The sequence below is a fragment of the Cinclus cinclus genome, chromosome 22 (assembly GCF_963662255.1).
Source record: "Cinclus cinclus chromosome 22, bCinCin1.1, whole genome shotgun sequence".
Classification (NCBI taxonomy): Eukaryota; Metazoa; Chordata; class Aves; order Passeriformes; family Cinclidae; genus Cinclus; species Cinclus cinclus.
Genome location: NC_085067.1, coordinates 10,625,122 through 10,643,414, shown reverse-complemented (window position 1 = coordinate 10,643,414; position 18,293 = coordinate 10,625,122). Strand labels below are relative to the sequence as shown.

The window sequence follows — 18,293 nt, the reverse complement described above, 5'->3', positions numbered from 1 at the left end:
AAACTTCACAGAGCCAAGCAATGACCACTCAGTACCTGTATCGAGCTAAGAACACCTGGAGTTTTGCAGTGCCTTGGCTGCCTGGCTCTGGCATAAGGGAGATGCTGTCAACATCCAGTTCTTCCATTTCACTTGCAGTGTCCACCTAAAAATGTTAAAAATAAGGACCTAAGTAAAGGAACACTCAGAGTATTTGTACATAGTGAACACATCCTCTAAACTCATGGCTGGAGTCAGTCTGGCACATGGACTAAGGACCATCTCTAAGAATGATTTTTTAGTGAAGAGGTAATAATAAGAGGCAAGAGCCCCAAGCTGAAGCTTCAGGGCTTCCAGTCAGACATCAGCAAAAACTCCTTGCCCAGGTGGGTGATTCAGCCTTGGGAACAGTTCCTAAGAGCTGGGATGTGAGAAATGGATTTGTAAAGGATTCTCAAAGCCTGACTGAAAGCTCACACAGTCTTGTACATCTGTATGCAATCTCTGAGATAAGGTGCGCTGACTTAGAAAGGTCATAGAATAGAGAAGACATTGTTGAGAGAGAGACTGAACTAGAAACAATTTTCAAACCATGGCCTTCCAAAAAGACCAGATATTTTGGAGAATTAGAACAGTGAAAGATGCATTGTGGCAAGACCATATGGGATAAAATAATAGGGGATTGGTGTTGCACCATTGTGTGGCAAAAGCTAACAGGCTGAAAAACATTTATAAGGTATTGTAACCAGGAAATAACTTGGCTTCTGACTGAATGGCATTGAGTTTTACATCTCTTATGTTTCACCCTTCAATGAGACTGAAAATGGAATAAAACCTTTTAAAACTGCTCTCAGTTGCCCCACCTCGGTAGAGCTGGGATTTTCCAACACTAGGGAATCTCCACTGTGAAGAAGCTGTAACCTGAGCTCAGCAAAGCTATGGCCACACTGATTTAGAGCTGGTGACAGTCCTATTGGAACAGAAGATTGGATTAGAGGTTCTGGAGACCACTTCCACTCCACATATCCATAATTCAGTATTCTGATTTCTTGCTACCTCTGCATGGTAGCTGTGCCTGTGTGCAATACAAGAGTCAATCTGAACAAAGGAACTCTTTTGGATGTTGGGGTCTTTTAACTGCTTCAGTCCTCTCCAACACCTGTACATTTTCTGTAGGATGTCTGTGTACGTTAGACAGAGCTTTGATTGGAACTTTTGGTTTTAGCTGGCTCTGCTAACACCATATACTGAATGAAATAAGACCCAGGGCAGGAAGACCCCATTCCTGTTACAACCTCTCCCTTTCCAGCCAGCAGCTCCTTCTGCACTTCATAGGCTGAAGGCTGCACCCTCCTCAAGGCCTTTGGTGCCTACTGACAAAGGACCTTTAAGAAACTTCTCTCAGCTGTTTTGATCCTGGTGAAATTTTGGCATTTTACATCCAGTGGCAATGGGCTGTGTAATGAAACCCTTCTTCTCGAGGCAATGCGCTCCCTGGGATTTGTCTGAACTTGTGCCAACAAAGCAATTCAAGCTGCCTTTTTAAAGCACACCTCAAGGCAAATGTATTTTGATGAAGACCCACTGCAGGCACCAGAACAAAGTATTTTTTATAATATACGAAGAGCCAGAATCAATCTCAGGAAGAGTTCAGAGCATCTTTTCAAGGTACTGTACTCCTTGTAATGCAATCCTGCCCTGTGTCCTTGGAGAACAAACACTTGTAACACCCAAATGAAGGGGCTTAGCTGGGGATGTTCCCACAATTACGTGCTGTGAAAGCCAAACACTCCAGGCACTGGCTCTTTTCCAAGGGTCCACACTGATCTCTGCAGGCATCTATCTCTCCAGGGAGGCATGGTAGCTTCCAGGCTTTCTCTTGAACTAAAATGTAGGCATTTTTTCTGCTACAGAATTGCTAAGAGTTCCATACCTGTTCCTTTCCAGTTGTGACCTACACTTTGGCTCTGAACATGGTACTTCCCTGAGCTCTTACACAGTGGGAGGCTCTGCCTGGCACTGATGTTGTGGGTATCCTGACCTGGGCACCTCAGCACTTCAGTGGCGTTAGTGCTCAGGAAACCCCAGAAGACCAAAAGGTACCCCTCAGGCCACCACACCCAGCCCTGCTCAAAGCACTACTCTGCTCTAAACTGTCCCCTCAAGTGATGCATAGGAGAGAGCATCCACCCCTGCTTAAGTGAATCCCACAACACCACAGAAGGACTCCTTGGGAGAAGAACCAACAACCACTGAGATCTTGGTGACACAAACATGCAAAGCCTGTTAGTTCCATCCTTCTTAGAACAAGCTTGGCATCTTCTCATGGTTTCTTTCACCAAGTAATATCTTAGTAACTAAAAACACCAGAGAAGAAGTTTGAGTTCCTCATTCACAAGGAATGCAAAAAATAGTCTGGACTGCTTCTCCCCATGCTAAAAATTCCAGTTCGTAGCCTTTATGTGTTTTAGTGGCAGTTGAGATGCCACAAGGAAGCTTAGCAAGAGCTATCTCACACGTCCCATCCCACTCCTTCTCCAAGCTCCCAGGCACTTTTAACCAGTTGTTTCCTTCATGGAGCACAGCAATACATGCAAATGAGCATTACAGACACGGCATCCAAGGCAATGCCAGTATTTTCCTACAGTTTTTCTCTTGTTTGTCCCATTTTCTTCAGGCAGCCAGAAAGGAATGAATGCAGCCTTACTGGTGAATGCACATGATCTTACTGGGAAATGAATGCAACTTTACTGGTGCTCTCAGCAATGCATTTACTCCCTTCTGGCTGGAATGCACAGGCAGAAGAGGGGACCTCCATACTGACCTCTGGAGTCGGGCAGGATTTTGGGCTGTTCTGCATGGATTCAGATTTTGAAGAGCTGGACTGAGACTCCCCTTTCTTGGATTGTTTCTGAGCACCGGCGAGAGCAGCTGGGGAGCCCACGGTGGTATCTGGCCCCCGCTGTGACAGCTCCAGCTTGTCATTCTCTTCATTGTGAGCCTTCTTTGTGCTCTGATGATGGAGCAACCCAGGAACAGCTGACTCTGCAATAAAATCAGCTGTCCATTAGTAACAGCCATAGGCAGGATACAGCAATGAGCATCCCAGGGAGTGGCCCAAGTCTCTTGTCCTGCCTGGACACCCAAGCTCTCCCTGGCTGCAGAAATGCCAACTTCTCTTTACAAAATGAACAAAAATGAACTCTATTTACAGTAGGGACAGAGATGTTAAACTTTCAGAAAACATTTGCATTATCTCCTTAAGCCCTTTTAATTTACATAAATATCAACCCATTTGTGAAAGCCCTCTCAGGCACGTCCAGCAATTACCCTTCTCCCAGTGGGGCTGTGGGGCAGAGCTGCACAGAGCAAGGGGCAGCTCCGAGGTCACCAGAGTGGAGGTGAGAAGGTTGATTTTTCCTGTCTGAAGCCGGAATTGTTGGAGTTCCTGTGACAGGAGGCTGAACTGCTCTGTTTGACTGCGACACTGGTCTTCCAGATCCTTCACCCGGGCCTGCCAGGAGAGAATAATGTGAGGAACAAACGCCTGTAGAAACACTGAGGTTCCAAACAGGATTTGCCTTTGCTACATCTTTTCCCAGACTCCAAGGAGCTAAAAGATGCTTTTAAATGCTCTGCCTAGGAACAGTCATTGGAAACTGGCATCCTCACACCTTTACTTATCTAAGAAAAGCTAAGGCTCATAAACTCTGAGGAAGCTAACTGCACACTCTATTAAGACTTATCCCTAAAATTCTGCGTTTGAACTTCAATATCCTCTCTCAGCCCTGCACAAGACCAAATAAGTCAGAGATAAATAAGCCTTTAAAAGATCCAAAAGGCTTTGCATGATTTTTGGAGCATTAAAATCATGTCTCAGAAAGGAATTGCTCTCCCAGTTTTGTCAATCACTCCAGAGGCTCCAGCAAGCTCCCAACACCTTAACCTGACCTTCCCACCATTCCAGGCAGGACTGCCAACATTCCCTCTGGACCTTGGCTCCTCCAGGCACTAGGAAGGGCAGAGAGCACACAGGTCCATGTTGCAGAACTCTCCTTTAATGTGGGAAGCCCACAAACTTTCCTCCCTGGTCCTACAGGGATGATTTACTCCAGGCAAATGCATGCTGAGGACAAGAAACCTACACCTCAGCAAGATGAGGTGCCAGAGAGCCTTGGGAAACACTATGGAGAGGGAAGGACACATTCCTACTAGCGAACCATTTGTATTTACCCATATTCTCTTTTTACCATCTCTAGAACTTCCCCTGACAAAACACTGCTGATTCCTGGCTGTCTTTACACATCCCCACATTCCCCCAGGTTGTAGGCAGATCAATTCCCAGGAGATTGCACCTGCTCTTTTCCTTCCTCTCACTGTTTTTTGTAGGTAAGATGCACCAAAACAGATGACTGCACTCCACTCTTCAAAATTTTCCATTCTACAAAATGTATTTAAAGTGTTTTTTCTCCATCCAACTCAAAAATAAACAATGCCTCGAAATAACATGTGAGATAAAGTCTGAGTTTTTAAGCAGCTCTAAAGATAACATTTCTGACCTGGAGAAAGCTCTCTCTGTGGTCTCAGAGTAACACAAGAACTTTGCAGCCACTCCCTAAGGATTTAGGGGGGGGTCATGCATTTTTATTTGACTGTAACATATCTGTTTTAGGCGTTTCAGTTTATTACTTGTTCTCTCCACAAGTCCAAAGATGCTCTCATGCTCTAAGGAAAGCCTGGTGAAGTCTCTCAAGTTTGGCAAGAACTGCCTCTGAACTGAATTCAGATGCCAGTACTAACCTCCAGAAGTGTCTGTGTTATCTACTTGCTCAGAGTCAACTCCTCGTTTACTAAGTCACAGTGCACAGGACTCCTCTGCCATTATGAGTGTTTGAATTTACTTACAGTTTGGATTTTTCACATAAAGACTTCTCCCCTACAAACATTACATCTTAATAAAGAAACCCTCAACAGTAAGAACAGTTGCACTGGAACAAAGGAGTACTTCCTCAAGCCAAATCAATCAAGCCTTGATCCCACCTTGGGTCAGAGCCTACAAAAGACACGTACAGAATGACTGCAGGACCAGAAGGGGATTTCCTGTTTTCTCTGGAGACATGAGCTAGCAGATACATCTGGATACTGTGTTTAATAGCATCAGTACAGAACCTCGTCCTGTAAATTTTTAAACTACACTTTAAATCCATTTACACTGGCGGCCAAGCCAATAGCCCAGATAATTCAGCTTAATACTAACCTAATTAGTCAGGTGTCTTTTCAGTCTGTTATTCAAAACAACATACAAGCATGCCTGAAGTACTATTGCTGCATCATACACAAGGTATACCTTTAGCAGCTACTTGCAGGGGACCACAGACAGCTGGGAAGCAGTGGGTTTCCAGGGCAGTATTGGGAGGCAGGAGGATAAGGAACAAGAGGCCCAAGAATGCGGTCAAAAGGTTCAGGGAACCAGCAGGAATCAAGCTCCATACACAGGGAAGACTTCTGTCTCTGTGCCCAACCCAAAATGGGGAGAAAGAGAAGTCTCCCACAACAGCGACTGGACTTCCAGAAGAGGCTGCAGGAGCAGCAGCAGAGCTTCATGGGGTCAGTTTAACCACCACCTCAGGAACTGATTCTCCACACCCAACCACCACCAGCTCAGCCCCATCCTCTAAGACACTCTCATTCCTGGCTGGTCCGTTCCACTTCTCCACCTCATGCTTTCCTTTCAGATGTCCCTTGTTCTCTTTCTCCATATCTTCTGCTGTGTAGTTTTGAGATCAGAGAAGCCCCATTTTGCTAGAAGGGAATTCTATGGGTGTGCAGTCCAAGCTCTTGATAAAAGCAGGGCTGGTGCCAAAGGAATTAAAAGAACATCCGTAACTTCATATCAATGTGGGTGCAGCTTCTACAGGATGTGAGCATACCCAAATACCAAATAAAGTCCTTTCCTGAGAGTCCCCACCACTTTACTGCTTTATTGACCAACTTGTAGCTGAGGTTTTTTTTTAAATCCCCTACCTCCAACCTGGCACCTCCTGTGCCAGCAGAGAATTCTGAGCCCACCATCAGGCATGTTTAGTCCCTGCTCTCTCTCCTCCACGTGCCTTTGCACAGTCAGTGTCACCTGCATTTTATCTCCCTCTTGTATTGCACATTCAGGGTTTTATATTGCACTGGAAATAATTTGTTCTGTTTCCCCTCTCAGTTTGTAGTGTGAATCTTCCTTCCCTTCCCTTAACCCCCCCCCCCCCCCTCCCCGGCCGGCCAGACCTGATTGGCTGTGAGCCAGGGCTCCTCTGCCCCTTACCCAGGTTTGAAAATGTCCCCATACACTCTCTCTCTCTCTCCCTGGAACCCTTCAGGACAATAAATTTGGATTATCCCGGGAAGGAGAGCCTCCTCTAATCTTTTATCTTTGTCCATGCTGAAAACCTCCCCCATCTCTGACCCGGAGCTAGCTGATGCAGGTCAGAAAGACCAGGGGTTTTTGTAGCATCTCCCCATTCCTCCTGAGATCTCTGCCAGATTGGAAGGTTTTAAAGAAGTTTTCTATCAGCTACAAACCCCAGCACTTCTATACCAGCCTTCTTTCCAAACCACCTGTGAACAGGCCGGCTAGCACAGCTCCCAGGCTGGAACTTCATTAGCTACCACCTCTTCTGGAAAAACTATTATCCACAATCTCTGCTTCCCATCTTCCACTCAATTATAAAGCCAGCAGGACCCATCTTCTTCTCCATAACACCCATTTGCAATGGCGTCACCACTGCCTTTGGGTTTTGAAGGAAACACTTAACTCGTGGACAGAAAAGACACTTAAATGTGGAGAAGGAGCACAGCTGGACAATTCTAAAAATCTGGAAGTGCCAAAAAAAGTAAGCTCCGAATTCTAACTGGTCAAGCAAGCAAGGCATTTAAAGGGAAAGCAGTTGCTCCATCAAACTCATAGTGGGAGCTCATTTAATTACATTTATTTCCTGGCAGCAACACTCTTGCAATCTTTTCCAGCGTATAGTTAAAACAAGAATATCAAGCAACTGTCAAAGTCAGAACAGAGGGAAAAATGTCCTGTTTGACAGCATTGGAGCAGTACCTGCATGCAATCCAAAGTACTCTGGAAGCAAGAAGAAAAGCAGAAAGAGATATCAAACCACATCAGCAGTTACACTACAACACTCTGCCAAAGATAACCCAACCCCCAGTCTGAATGAAATTTTTTTCTCGCCAAATTACAGTGCCTGCCTTGTTCCATACTGAGATTCCCACCTCATTCCCAGAAGCATCTGCTTGCCAAACAAAAGCTAAATCCTACACACCAAATGCATGAATAAGATAACCAGGCACTTTCTGTGGGCCTCCAGGCACACTCCAATCATAGTGTGCTTTGAGATAAAGGACAATATGCTTAGAGTGGCTGCTAAATTTCAAGCCCCCTTTACCCAGCACACTGCACCCATTCAAAAATTAAATGAATGGACATTCTGTGCCCAGACCCTTCCCCAGGTCTGAGATCATGGAGTTCTGGGAATCAAAGCACAGCTCAGAACCTGGCTGTGATGGGATCTTAAGCAGCTGACAGCCTCATCAGTCCTGCATCCTGCTCCTAGGTCAGGGAAAACACGCAAAGCTGAGCTCATTTCCCAACAAAACTGGATTCCTGGAAGGAGGCTGTCTCCTTTTGTATCTATGCAGTGCCAAAGGCAGTTGAAATCTTACTCTCCTCACCCCTGTCACTGCCTTATCTCAGAACTACAGAACACCTGAGGCTGAAGGAGATCACCTAGAGCACTGGGATCACCTGATCCAAGCCCTCAGCTGAGAGCAGGATTGGCTGCCAAGAGCACTGAACATCCCCAAGGAGAGAGACTCCACTTACGACAATCATGGGACAGAACTCTTCAAACAGGAAAATGGACTAAACTCATTCTTCATTAATATTACATCAAAAAGCAATTCAAGCACATGTAAAAAAGACAATACATAGCACAGGCATCGCAAACCCCCTAATTATGCCATACACTGATGTTCTGGAATGAGTATGACTATAGTTATTTAAATTACTACTGCTGTGCATTGAACTGGCTTTTAATGACAATTCATCTTTCTTTGTTCTATTTTATAAAATACAGGGTGAGATTGAATCGGGCTCTAACAAACCCAATCTAGTGGAAGGTGTCCCTGCCTACAGCAGGAGGTGGAACTGAATGAACTTTAAGGTCCCTTCCAACCCAAACTATTTGATGATTCTGTGACCTCTGTATCAGTAACATGAAAGCATGAATATTTAACTGGTAAGGTCCTTGCAGAAGAACATTACCCTCAAACACAGAACAAGAGGACTTTCTTCCTTTGCACAGGGAGATATCTGGTTACAACCTAAGTAGCTTCTCCAACCCTTCATTGAGGTAGCTTAGAAAATGTTAGGCAAACACCACAGAACCATCAAATCCCAGAATGGTTTGGACTAGAAGGGACCTTAAAGCTCATCTTGTTCCATGGACAGGGGCACTTCTCACTAGAACAGGCTGCTCCAATGGTCTTAAAACAGAAACACAGCAACCCTTGTCCCCAAAAAGGCTGCTCAAAACCCAGCTAAACACCAGCTGATATGGAGCAGCACCTGTATCAGCTGATCCCATCTCTGCAGCCAAACACAGAAGTCCCTAAAGGGATGTGGGGGACAAGATATAGTGTTATATCCCCCAATACTCACCCAGCCTGCAACATTTCAATCCTGTTCAGCAGGACCCCAGCACTCTTGGGCTCTACAGCTCAGACACCGGCCAGGTCCCATCCAAATCTGATGCTATGTGCACTCTCGGAGCAATCTCCTCCATCAAGAACACTTCCCATCTACATCAACAGTCCTGGGCTCCCAAGAGCCACAGAGCTGCACAGCAGTGGGCATAGGGAGCTCACTCTGACAGCCCTGACTGTCATCACTGGAGACAGGAGCATGGCCCCAAGAGATCTCACTCTGGGGGTACAGTAAGACCTTCTGCTTGTCTCAGATGTTTCAGTGCTCAGAAAACCTCTGAGAGAGCAGAAGATCCTCCCCCTGCTACCACACCCAACTCTCTGGCAGTCACTCAATCGTCACATCAAGTTCCAGGGTTGGACATATACAGCTCTGTGTTTGGCAGCTTTGCAGGGCTTTGCAGCTCCAGGAATTCAATATTTTCTCCAAAGTCACCCTGACGGACACTGAGCTGATGCCAATCAACCCCAAAGCAGTGCTCAGCACATCTGCCAGCCTTCACTGATACACAGTGAGCCACAAGCCAAAGCACATTCCCTGTGTGCATGTCAGAGCAAATGGAACAAGGGAAATACCTCAAGCTTCACCACTTTTTATGCTCAGGTTTTCTTATTTTTACCTAATAAATTTTTCTTATTTTTCCCTGATAAAATAGAGCACACATACACAAGATAAATTTTAAATCCCACAGACACAAGTATTCTCCTTTCACATGATTCTGAAAAACGGAACAGGCAGATCTGAGTTTGATTACTAAATGCACCCCAAAAGAGTTTTTAGGCACGATCTGAATCAAATAACCATTCTAAGGACTGAGCAGGCCACGATGTAATTCCCCAAACTTTGACCCAAATATTACTTTCACTGCAGCAACATGTTGCATTCAATCAAGGCACTAAAACATTTTGCACAAGACCAACAAAACCCAAGGCATCCAAACTGGTATTATAAACAAAAGGTACCAAATTTGGAGTAATCCTTCTTGTTTCTTTCTGTCTTACCTCTAGAAGCTGTACTGCTCCCTCATGTTCCCTTCTTGCCTCTGCCTGCGCCTAAGGAAAAATAAGGAAGGATGTAAATCAGAAAGCAGCCAACCCGAGTTCAATTCTACTGTCATCCTACCTTGGTAGTTCATTGTAGACTGGAGCATGGGTCTGATGAGGAGGAGCTGAGGGAGCTGGGAAAGAGGCTCAGCCTGGAGAGAAGGAGGCTCAGGGGGGACCTTGTGGCTCTTCACAACTCCCTGACAGGAGGGGACAGCCAGGGGGGTCAGGCTCTGTGCCCAGGGAGAAGGGACAGGACAAGGGGAAATGGCATCAAGTTGTGCCAGGGCAGAGTCAGGTTGAATACTGAGAAAATTTCTTCACATTCCCTGGAAGACTACCCAGTGCAGTGGTGAAGTCACCATCTCTGGGGCAGTTTAACAGCTGTGCAGATGTGGCTTCTGGGGACATGGGTCAGTGGTGGCCTTGCAGTGCTGGGGGAATGGATGAACTCGATCTTGAAGGGTTTTTCCAACCTTCATGATTCCATGATTTTATGATTTAAACCACTGAACAGTCTGGAAACATCTCTGGGCTCTAGACATACAGCAGTGAGAGGTCAGAACTGACATTCACAAGCAAAGCCTTCACTTCGCTCTGGTACCAGAATTTACCTCGACTCAGACACTGAATAATTCAAACCCACATCTACCTCGTCCATGCACACCTCCAAAGGAAACAAGGTGCAGGAGAGGAAAACACCGCTGTCACACCCCACATACCTGCTGCAACCGCCAGACTTCCTCCTGCTTCTCCTGCAGGACTAGCAGTGCTTCCTTGTGCTCCACTTCCAGCTGCTGCCTCCGCTCAGCCACATTTCTCATGTGCTGCAGGACAAGGCACACACAGCTGAGGGGTGATGCTACTGAAACCCTGTCCTGTGTTCTAACCAACAGCCACAAAGCTAAACCAGGGTGTGTATTTCATGTCATCATTGCACGAAGTAAGAAATTCCCAACACAAGGCAGAGCAACACTGTCACAGAAAACCCTCACATCAGTGATGGCCACCTAATCTCCCACCCAGATGTCTGAAGCAGCCTTTCCAAAGCACCTCTATGCACTCTGGAAAGCCATGTTCCAGGATCCTGCAGAAGCAGAATTCCCAGTGGAAGCCCAGAGACAAAAGAATGGTCAAAAAAGTCAAACAGACAACCAGTGCCATTCAAAGGTAGGTGTTTGCACAGTCCTTCCAGCTATGCAGATCCTACTGACCTTCAGCACCTGCTCTAGATTCTCCAGCTTGGTTTGGAGTCCTCGATTTGTCTGAATTACTGAATCCCGCTCCTTAGTCACTAAAACAACCTGCAGTTTCAGGTCAGCATTCTCAGATTCAACCTGAATAGAAAGGATTTTCAGTGAGCACAAGCAACCATAGGTGTTTCTTGTAAAAAATAACAGAGACCAGTTTATTTCTGTGCTTTCTGCTGGCAATGATACCAAAATCAGGAGCCTCTTCTCCTTCAGATTTTCACTTAAAATACATGAGCACTTCTATCAGGCCTCAATGTGTAACACTTTATTTGCACGCTGCTTCTCTCCCTAGATTCATGTCCCCTCCCCTTTTGCAAGAAGAAAGAGACTGGAATAGGAACACACTACATAATGAAGAGAGAAAAAAAAAAACAAGGTCTGTAAGCATTTTTAATCCTACATGGTAGGATTAAACGCAGAGAACAGGACAGAAAATTCAGTAGCCTACTGAAATTATCTTTGCCTCCTCCACTTACCACAAGGAATTTTTGGTTCCAAGGGGCACTATAGCTTGACAATTACCAGCAATGCAAGCAAAGACAAACATTTCCAATTACAGCAGTTATTAAATATGTAGGAAGCCTTATGCATGGTGGCAAATTGACACATGGGACTGACAAATGACTTTCTAACTCTTGTGCATTATTCTCTGTCCAGAGAATCAGCTGGAACAGAAGAAGATCAGTACACAACCATTACTGCAAACTTGAGAACAGCATGTTCTTCTCAGAAGAGCTTTGCAGAAGCCAATGATGCCAACCTGACAGACACTGCTTTTACCTGGCCTGCCCACCCAGCCTTCTCATTCAGCTGCAAGTTCTCTTCAGCCAGTCGTGCATTTTCATTCTGCACCTCCTGCAGCTGGATCTCCTGTCCAGAAAGAGCAGGAATTACACCAAAGCCCTCTGTCTAACTCCCCCAGATTATCCTGCAGAGCAGCTCCACTGGTCCTGTTTCCTGACGGTGCAGGACACTGATGGGATGCTGCTCAAGGGCAAGGAAGCAACAGTGATCAGAATTCCTCCAACAGAGCCCAGTCCTGGGGTGGAAAATGGGGTTGGACCTGGATGACCTTTAAGGTCTCTTCTAACCCAAACCAGTCTGTGATCTCTTGAGCAAAGCAAAACAGAAACAGAAGGGAGAAACCCAAATGTTCTACTATGAGCTGCAAAACCTCCCTAGAATTAAATTAAACAGGATTTCAGATGACAAGAAGCAGAAGAAAATGGTAGTGGGATGGTGTTATTACCATTTCAATACCTGTCTGGAGTGCCTGCGAAAATGGTTAAGTATCTCCCCAAATTATCAAATACCATGACATTTCATCCAGCAATTTTCGAGGCTCTATTCAGCCCACATGTAGCTCAAAGACTAAATACACAATCCCAGCCTTAAGGGATGGAACCCCAAATTTGTGATACTGTTCACATAAACAGAAACACTGGTGATTCCTCATTAAGATGAACTGAAGAGAATCCAAGAGAGGCACAGAATTCAGCTCCTCTAATTATGCTTATAACAGGAGGCAACAAGAACACTTACTAGTTCTTTGCATCGTTTATGCTTTTTCCTCACTTCATGTTCAAGGTTTTCACATTTTTTGCGCTTTTTCTTGAGCTCAACTTCCTGCAGAAAACAAGCAGATGTAGATCAGCAAGCCCACACTCTTACAATGCATATGAAATTCAAGCCCAGCCTCTGAGACCCAGTGCTGCATTAGTTATTTTTTATTTTCTTATTAAAATCTCTTTGTGACAAAGTTAAACACTGTTGAAACCAAGGGAGATTTTTATGAAAGTCAGGAAAATCAAAAAATAAAACAACTCTTCCTCTCTTCCCCAAGCCTTCAGTCTGGAAACAGTTCTGCTTCCATATGCATTGACTGTTCCTATTTATACAGCAGAGAGGACAAGGTACTGGGGATAAAACAACAAAGCTGTATAGAATTTTCATCTTTAAACACCAGCTGTGCTATTTTAGCTCCTATTCTAATTCCAGTGACACCTAACAGAGCACAGACATCCTCTTGATCTCACTACTCATTGGCCCTCAGATTGACAGCCTTAAACCTCCCTGTGCACTTTCTTAATTGCTGGAATAATTCACAAGGGATACATTCCTCATCCACATCTGTCCCCAGTTCAAATAAGTCTAAACCAAACACATCACAGAACCTACTGGCATGTTTCACTCTCACTTGAGTGTGACATATTCCCCTAACAGCCCAGCACCTGGAGCTGCTGCCAGCAACACTCTGCATGCAGGTGGCCTGTGTTTTTCTACTGATTCCCCAAGCCTCCCACCTCTGTAGAGCAACTGCACCTATAAACACTTCAGTCCCCAAAATCTCTACCTGGATTGCACATGTGAAGCCCCCAACACAAACAAGGAATTAGCACACTCTTTTCCCCCAAACCAGGGTCACAGTTTACCAGCTGCTGTATCTGTTTGCTGCTCTCCTGGTTTCTTACTGCATTTTTAGGAGGAAAATTTTCATGTCCTTCAGAGGCAGGTCCCAGTGGTTGTACACCTGGATCCACCTGAAAGCAGAAGAGATGCCAGAGAGCCCATGGACATCCTGAGACAACAGAGCATGCTAAGAGAAAAGGGACTTTCTTGGCAGTACCACCCAGGAGAGCAGTGCTCCACAGGGCACTTCTGATCTCTGAGCTGCACCACTTGACATGGAGAAAGCTGGATAACTCGCCAGGCATCCCTGTGGTGGGAATCTCCTGGAGCCCACTGCCAACCAGCCCAGCTTGACTGAAGCACCTCTGAGGAACAGTGAGCTCCTGGAAGCTCTCAGATCCAAGCTCCCATTTGTGCTTCACCTAATGACTCAATGAGAGGCAGCAGCAACACCTTTCATGGCCTTCTCCAAGGCAACACAGAGATGAGAAGGGAGAATGCAACCCACAAAGGGCAGAAATAAATGAAGATGTAAGACTCTAAGGGCAGGGAAGAACAGACAAACACTACCAAAAAATGCAGCATCCCACCTCTGCAGGTAGCTGGGAAAGGCTGAAATGACAGCAGTGCCATGGCTTATGTGCCACCACCAAACCACATGAAAGGAGACACTTTCTATGCACATTTGTAACAAGTTTCTAACAAAATGCCTTTTCATTTGGGTCACAGACAAACACAGTTTAATCCTCTGAATTTTTGCTCTCGGCTGATACTTGACATTGTCTGCCCAGAATAAGCCCTGACAGCAGGACAAGGACAGAGACACACAGAAGAAAAAACAAATAAAATTCTGAAATCACCTCCCATGTGAACTTTGTTCCCTATCATCCATGGAAAAAGGTTCACTGCAGAATCCAACCAACAGTCTGAGCACTGATCAGTATGTGGAAATCTTGAGATCCTCCACCCAACCCATGGTACCTCAAGGGTCCCAGTGCTTGGAAGCTTTCAGATCTGCTGTGAAACCCATATTTAACTGTGGAATACCCCTGTGTAAATGTTTCTGAGACTTTTGTTTTTCAATCAACTTGCTCATACTAAGTTTCATACCGGTATTTCAAAGAATCCCAGAATCACTGAATTTGAAAAAGACCTCTAAGCCCATCCAGTCCAAGCTGTGCCTGATCTCCACCTTGTCCCCAGCCCAGAGCACTGAGTGCCATGTCCACGCTTTCCTTTGACACCTCCAGGGATGAGGACTCCTAACCTTCCTGAGCAGCCCCTGCCAAGGCCTGACCACCCTTTGCAGGAAGAAATTCCTCCCATATCCAATCTAAACCTCCCCTGGCCCAGCCTGAGGCCATTCCCTCTCCTTCTGTCCCTGTTCCCTGGAGCAGAGCCCGACCTCCCCCCTGTCAGGGAGTTGTGAAGAGCCACAAGGCCCCCCCTGAGCCTCCCTTTCTCCAGGCTGAACCCCTTTCCCAGCTCCCTCAGCTGCTCCTGGGGCTCCAGCCCGGGATGCTTCATGATACAGGGTTCAGCCAAGGGACCAGCAACAGCCTCCTCCCTTTACCTGCACCGTCAGATTTAGCCTTGCTGACTTATCTGTCTGCCACAAAATCTTCCGAGTGAGGACAGACTCTTCTGAGTCAGAGAAACAAAGCACATGCATGAGAAAAACCATCTTGCCTGACAGAACTTGCAGGATGAGGTGGAAATCAAGGTATGGAAGGGTCATTCAAGGAAGATAGGGGCAAGGCAGAGGGAAAAAAATGTCTGCACATCCCTCTTCATCACAGCAGAATTTGTGGGGGGGAAATGGGGGCTGAAATCTCAAACTATTAAGAATAAGCCTGAGAACCTCTCTAAAACTGAACTATGTATAAGAACTGTGGAAGCCAAGAAAATAAACAGTAACAAACCACCAAGATTTTGTAATATTCACCCCAGGGTTCAAAAACTCCTTTGGCATGAACTGAATCCCTCACTTCAGCAGGAACTGAATTAATACATGCAGCAAGTCACTTCTCCAACACTGCCTTAACACAAAATACCTAGAAGATGGCAAATGCCATGCTTTAAGAGTATTCCAGAGTTTTAAGCACATTCCACTGGACATCTATCGAAAGACCAGTACATTTGACACCAGTTCCGGGCAAAGTGACAGAAATTACATAAAGGGCAAATACTTTAAAAAACCAAAAAAAAACACTATTGCAGCAGAGTGAAACACATTCACAGCTCTATAAAGAGGTTTTTTTTAAGATGTCAGCAAGTACGTGGGCAATGGAGACCCAGTAGAAACCTGCTTCAGCACTCAGAAGACATTCAGTCGCAGTCCTTCAACAGGTGTCTTCAGCCACTGAGCCACCACGGGGTGAGGGGAGCATTTTCTCTTGGGTAAATATTCAGTAGAAAGGAGAGGGTTGGAAAAGAGGGAGCACGAACTGTGCTCTGCAAGTACTGATGTAGCAGAGACAAACAGTGATGAGGGCCACGTGACACTGAGTGATTACAGAGCCTAACGATGGTTTAATAAAGAGTGCTTAGACAAAACGGTAAAGAGATCTTTTGGGAAAGGGAGAGAAAACTTCATTATGCTACCATGTAAATTGATGCTACTGCACACTGCTTCCCCAACACAAAACTAAAAGAGAAAACACACAAAGGAGACAGACAAAGATGATGAACACTGAATAACGGAAGAGGCTGGAAAGAAACCAAAAAAAAAAAAAAAAAAAACCAAAAAAGGGACCCAAAACAAACAAAAAATTTAAAAAAAAAAAACACAGGAAAAAAAAAGGCTGAAGGAGAGGGGTATATAAATCCAGGAGTGACTTGGGAGTAGATGGAGAAAGAATGAATATTCAATGCATCTGCCGTAAGAGCCAGCGGGCAATAAATGAGAGCAGCTGGCAGGAAGGTGGGGGTAAGATGCGCAGCCCGATCTCCCACCGGAGGATATGGATTTCTATCACACTGAAAACACGGGAGAAAACCGGCAGAGCCCCCAGGAGCCAAATCCTCTGAAACGCGCGGACAGGAGACCCCCGATCCCCCAGCCCGGGGGCTGCGGGGTACAGAGGCACCCGCAGCCCGGCACCGCGGAGGCCGCGGCCCGGCCGGCGGCGCTCGGCGAAGCCGTTCCACGGTGAGGCCTCGGGGCCGCCCGGCATAGCCCGGCCTTACCTGGCGGCGGCGCGGCCCCGTCCGAGGCCTCACAGCACCCCCGGCCCAGCCCCGACGCAACGCACCCCACCAGGGCCCGGCCCAGCCTTACCGGGCGGCTGCGCGGCCGCGGAGGGGGCGGCGCTCTGAGGCAGCTCCGGATCTGCCCCCGCCCGGGCTGAACCACTGCGGCTGGAGGGGCCGGCGGGATTCCGCGGCACCGGGCGCGGCCCCTTTGCTCTGGTGAGACCCCCTGGAGCTGTCTCCAGCTTGGGGGCCCTGATGCTGCGCCGAGCCCAGAGGAGGCCCCGGAGCTGGTCCGAGGGCTCGAGCCCTTCTGCTCTAAAGCCACGCTGGCAGAGCTGGGGGTGCTCACCTGGAGAGGAGAAGGCTCCAGGGAGACCTCAGAGCCTGTTCCAGAGCTTAAAGGGGCTCCAGGACAGCTGGAAAGGGGACTGGATGGGGGGGATGAAGGGACAGGACACAGGGAACGGCTTCCCCCTGCCAGAGGGCAGGGACAGATGGGATACTGGGAAAGAATTCCCGGCTGGGAGGGTGGGGAGACGCTGGCAACAGAGTGCTCAGAGAATCTGTGGCTGCCCCTGTATCCCTGGAAGTGTCTACGGCCAGGTTGGACATCGGGGCTTGGAGCAGTCTGGGATAGTGGAAGGTGTCCCTGCCCATGCCAGGGGGTGGGATGAGATGCACTTTTAATACCCCTCCAATCCAAACCATTCCATGATTTCTATAAAGAAGAAACGTTACCTGGTTTCCTAGGTGGAAGAAGAAACAAAAGGAGCCCTGTGCTAAGGAAAATGAGCACGACTGGGCTTCTGGCACACCTCAGTGTCCCTGTGCTGGTGTGGGCTGCCAGCAGCATCCACATCCCTCCTCACCCTGAGACGTGGTGCTGGAATCCGTCCCTTTGGAAACCAGCACTGTGCCTACTTGCAGCAGATATGAAACACAACCTTTACCGTCTCCAAGTGAAGTTCCCTAAGAACAGTTAACTGAGAAATTAAATAACCAAACTTTCTGATTGCTGACCCACTTGTCTCACCTCCCTGCGAGCTCTCCCTCCCAGTGCTGGGTCTCTCAAGGCCTCCTTCAGTCGAGGTGCACCTTTGAGGCAGGAATTTGTGGGTCCCAGACGTGTGGCAGCACTGGGCATGGCACTGCCTGAGCTCATTTTGGAGGAATGCAGACACTCTTTGAAATTCTTGAGCGCGATCTGCCTCTGGAGCCGCAGCACCTCTTGCTGGGATTCCCGCAGCAGGCGGTCGAATTCGATGATGTTCAGGCAGCAAGGGTCATCCTGTGGGAAACCAACCGTGGCATCATGGCACTGACAAGCACCAAAAGGTGAAACATGTCATGTTTAACTTGCAACTCCAAAAGAGGAGAGGCTGGGAAAATCCAGGTAGCATAGCACACACACATGTCTGATTCCTGGGTCTCCAAAGCCTCAAAACTCACTTTACATCCTTGATGCAAATACATTATTCCTTGTGAAGATGAAACGCAGCCTGTAATGCTCATGCAGCTCTCCCAGGGCTTTTCCAAGCATGGGCCATCTCAGCACATGCCAGCAGAGAGCGTGGCAGGATAATGTCATTTTACAGCCTAGCCAAACCAGAGCTCTCCCTGCTTTCTTTACTCCTTGGTGTGGGTGCGGAC

At 47.0% G+C, this 18,293-nt stretch overlaps 1 protein-coding gene across 5 annotated transcripts in view; it reads right to left on the bottom strand.

The window, feature by feature from the left end:
• The window catches only part of TSPOAP1 (TSPO associated protein 1), a 46,838-nt gene extending 30,151 nt beyond the window's left edge, over nucleotides 1-16,687 (bottom strand). For 4 of the 5 annotated variants that reach the window (XM_062507240.1, XM_062507241.1, XM_062507245.1 and 1 more), the window contains exons 1-6: nucleotides 11,001-11,120; nucleotides 10,509-10,613; nucleotides 9,745-9,795; nucleotides 3,310-3,493; nucleotides 2,804-3,024; nucleotides 36-145 (exon numbers count right to left, since the gene is read on the bottom strand). In XM_062507240.1, coding sequence (XP_062363224.1) covers nucleotides 36-145; nucleotides 2,804-3,024; nucleotides 3,310-3,493; nucleotides 9,745-9,795; nucleotides 10,509-10,610 — 668 coding nt within the window. In that variant the 5' untranslated portion in view covers nucleotides 10,611-10,613; nucleotides 11,001-11,120. Of the gene's footprint in view, nucleotides 1-35; nucleotides 146-2,803; nucleotides 3,025-3,309; nucleotides 3,494-9,744; nucleotides 9,796-10,508; nucleotides 10,614-11,000; nucleotides 11,124-11,819; nucleotides 11,910-12,581; nucleotides 12,666-13,471; nucleotides 13,580-16,637 lie in introns of those variants that run through there. The other variant, XM_062507242.1, reaches the window with a different exon arrangement.
• Between the last annotated feature and the right edge of the window lie 1,606 nt (nucleotides 16,688-18,293).